At 49.7% G+C, this 2857-nt stretch overlaps 1 protein-coding gene across 1 annotated transcript in view; it reads right to left on the bottom strand.

Moving 5' to 3' along the window:
• Positions 1–539: 539 nt before the first annotated feature.
• Positions 540–2857, bottom strand: part of SPATA48 (spermatogenesis associated 48) — a 55533-nt gene continuing 53215 nt past the window's right edge. The window contains exon 9 of the mRNA XM_021703749.1: positions 540–663. Within this exon, the coding sequence (XP_021559424.1) occupies positions 540–663 (124 nt within the window). The remainder of the gene's footprint in view (positions 664–2857) is intronic.

Here is a 2857-nt window from a genome sequence, read left to right as displayed (position 1 = left end):
TTTTCTGAAAGAGAAATATTACAGCCAGGCAAGGGATGATTTTGTCCTTCATTATCATAGATGTTGTCCCTGTGTGACACCATATCTGAAAAGAACACCACCACTTTCTCTCTCAGCCACTCAGTCTTCCCATTAAGAACATATGGGGTTTTGATTGGATAGTCTGTGGTCACAAAATCTACGATCTACCCTCTGCAGTTATAATCACTGCATTAACATGGCCAAGACATGAAACCTCTAGGTAGACCTGGCATTCCAACTCTAAAGAGGAATCTTCTGGAAATACAATGCTGCTACTGATGACTTCCAGAAAATCTTGGCTGCCATCAGGGAATAGTGGCTCTCCAGGGCCGGGTCAGGCGAGTGACTGAGGTTGGGGTCCAGAATACTCTGCCTAAGGCAGAAAAGAGCTGCAGACCTCATCCGACCTCTACAGACACACCCAGAACATGTCTGGGTCTTTTATTTCCCCATGGTACCATATGCAGTGCCTCCCCAGGGCTGAGGTTTATGAGTCCCACTCGGAGGGCAGGCCTTCGTCAGTATCCTACAGTTCCCTGATGCTTCTTATTGAAAGGATTGTAGGGTTTTACAGTTGTGATCATTTGAGACAGCGGTGCCTGGTGACGGAAGACATCAACTTCCATTTCTTTCCGTAAGATGCTATAAAGGGGGTGGAGAAAAAAAAGAAAAAAATGACCCATAAAATATACATAAAAATATATAACCTCATCTGTTTCCCAACTAACAATACACATGTTCAGGAGAGTGAATGAGGGTCAGGAGAGCACATAACAGAGAGACTGGGAATGATTAATCCTTGTGTGCATTGTTTCATTTATTTCTTTTATTTGCATTGAGTCTCATTTATTGCATTACATGCATTATATTGTAATCGGTTTCATTGACTGAAAATCTACTCTGTGCCTAGAGTTACAGTAGGTGCTAAGAATAGATAGAATAGAAAATGTAGTTAAAAGGAGGTACTCCAACGTTACAACACAAAGTCCCTATACTGGCAAGCCTGGGGCAAGGGGCCCAGAGAGGTAGAGGACTCGATCCCAGGACCCCAGGATCACAACCTGAGCCGAAGGCAGACACTTAACTGACTGGGCCACCCAGGTGCACCTTTTTAATGCTATGATTATCATGATGTCAGAATATTTTATTGTGTGGTGGAAAACATCTGTTGAAGTACAAACTCAAGCTTCTGTTCAGGTGGCGCTCTGGTGTGAAGGAATGCACAGGAAACTCCGGACTGTCCTGGAAACAGGAATGAGGAGAAACCCCCATGTGCATTCTCTCGCTCTCCAAATGGGAGATTGACAACATTGGTCTCCCCCACCTCCTCCACCCCTGCCCCTCACTTCAATCTCATCCACTAATCTCTTTCCTTGCTATTCTGTGTCTCATCTCAATATCAATCTTAGGCACAGGTGGTGTTTTGTACACCTTGCTCAAAATGTGTTACCGGGACCACATAGACCACAACCCCTTGGCATTGACATTCAAGGCCTTAACTCCTTAATCCCAGACTACTGCAACCTCCCAGGCACAAAGATCCACGGCAAATGCACCAGCCCACCCTCTGCACGAAGGGGCATCAACAGTCTTCAGTGTTCAGCCTCTCCTGGTGGTCTTACCAGCCTACATCTGGTGGGCAGGAGCACTGTTGACTGGCAATGTCAGAACGCAGACTGCGAGAGGTCGACAGAGAGTGGGCTGGGAGGGCGTGGAGGCAGACAGGGGAAGGGATGTTTGCCTCTGAAAGAAGCTTAGGAGTGAGAGGGAGGAGGGCAGACAAAGGGATGGCTGCTCAAAGGGGACACCTTTAATTTCTACAGCAGGGAGGTGGCTGGGGTGGGAGGTGGCCAGGTTTCTTCCCAAGCAAGAGGGAGGGAGCAGGGTTGAAGAGGATCCAGTGCTCAGACGGAAGGATGAACTTTTGGAAGAGCAAGACCTCCTCTTTGGGGGGAAAGGAGACAGAAGCAGTGGTGGGAAGAGAGATTCTAATGTTGGGGGCAGGGAGGGGAGAACCCACCAGAACACTTGGAGATGGGCTGCAGGCACAAGCAGCCTGCATGGCCCCCTGGGGCAGTGCGAGCCCCTCGCACCGGGGCTTCCCAGAATACCAGAGCCTGGGCTCAGGAGCGCCTCTCAGAAACAACAGGAAAAATGCAGCAGATCAGTCAGACACCATCAGGAGGAAGTCAGCTCACTAAGTTCTCATGATACTCACCAGAGAGAGACCTCGACTCCCACTTTCACAGGGAATTTTCAGCAAAAATACATTAAATATAGTGTCACAAAAATTGAGAGCTGATGCTTCATGAAGGAGAATCTCAAAGGCCCGATGTTCTCTGATCTCAAGGGCCAGGGGGCCTCCTCGTGTTAGAGAGAGCTTTTTAAAGTCTGACCGCCCCACTGTGTTTTCTCGCTGCCAAGCCCCAGGGCCTGTTGGGCGCCGTTAGGAGCGGGCACAGGGATAGGGGTTGGGACACCCGGCCCAACAGAGCTCGGTCGCTTCCTTGTGAGTGACCCTCGGGTTGCTGCCACCATCTGTCTCCAGAGCCTATGTGTACCCCAAGAAGCCACCGCAGAGGGTCCTCAGTCCCCACCCTGAGACAAAATGACAGAGCTGTGTGCAGTGTGGGGGGATGGCGAGTGTGGGGCTCACCAGAGGTCAGCAATGGGCCTAAACCTGAGCTTGAGGGTGTGGCCAAAAGACTCGAGTCCTTTTCCCAGGAAGTAACAGCAGTAGGAACATTAGGAACGGCGGGAACAGCAGTAGGAACAGCAGGAACAGCAGTAGCAACATTAGGAACAGCAGGAACAGCACCAGCAACATTAGGAACAG

This window comes from Neomonachus schauinslandi, chromosome 12 (genome assembly GCF_002201575.2).
Source record: "Neomonachus schauinslandi chromosome 12, ASM220157v2, whole genome shotgun sequence".
Lineage (NCBI taxonomy): Eukaryota > Metazoa > Chordata > Mammalia > Carnivora > Phocidae > Neomonachus > Neomonachus schauinslandi.
This window is presented reverse-complemented; position numbering and strand designations above follow the sequence as displayed.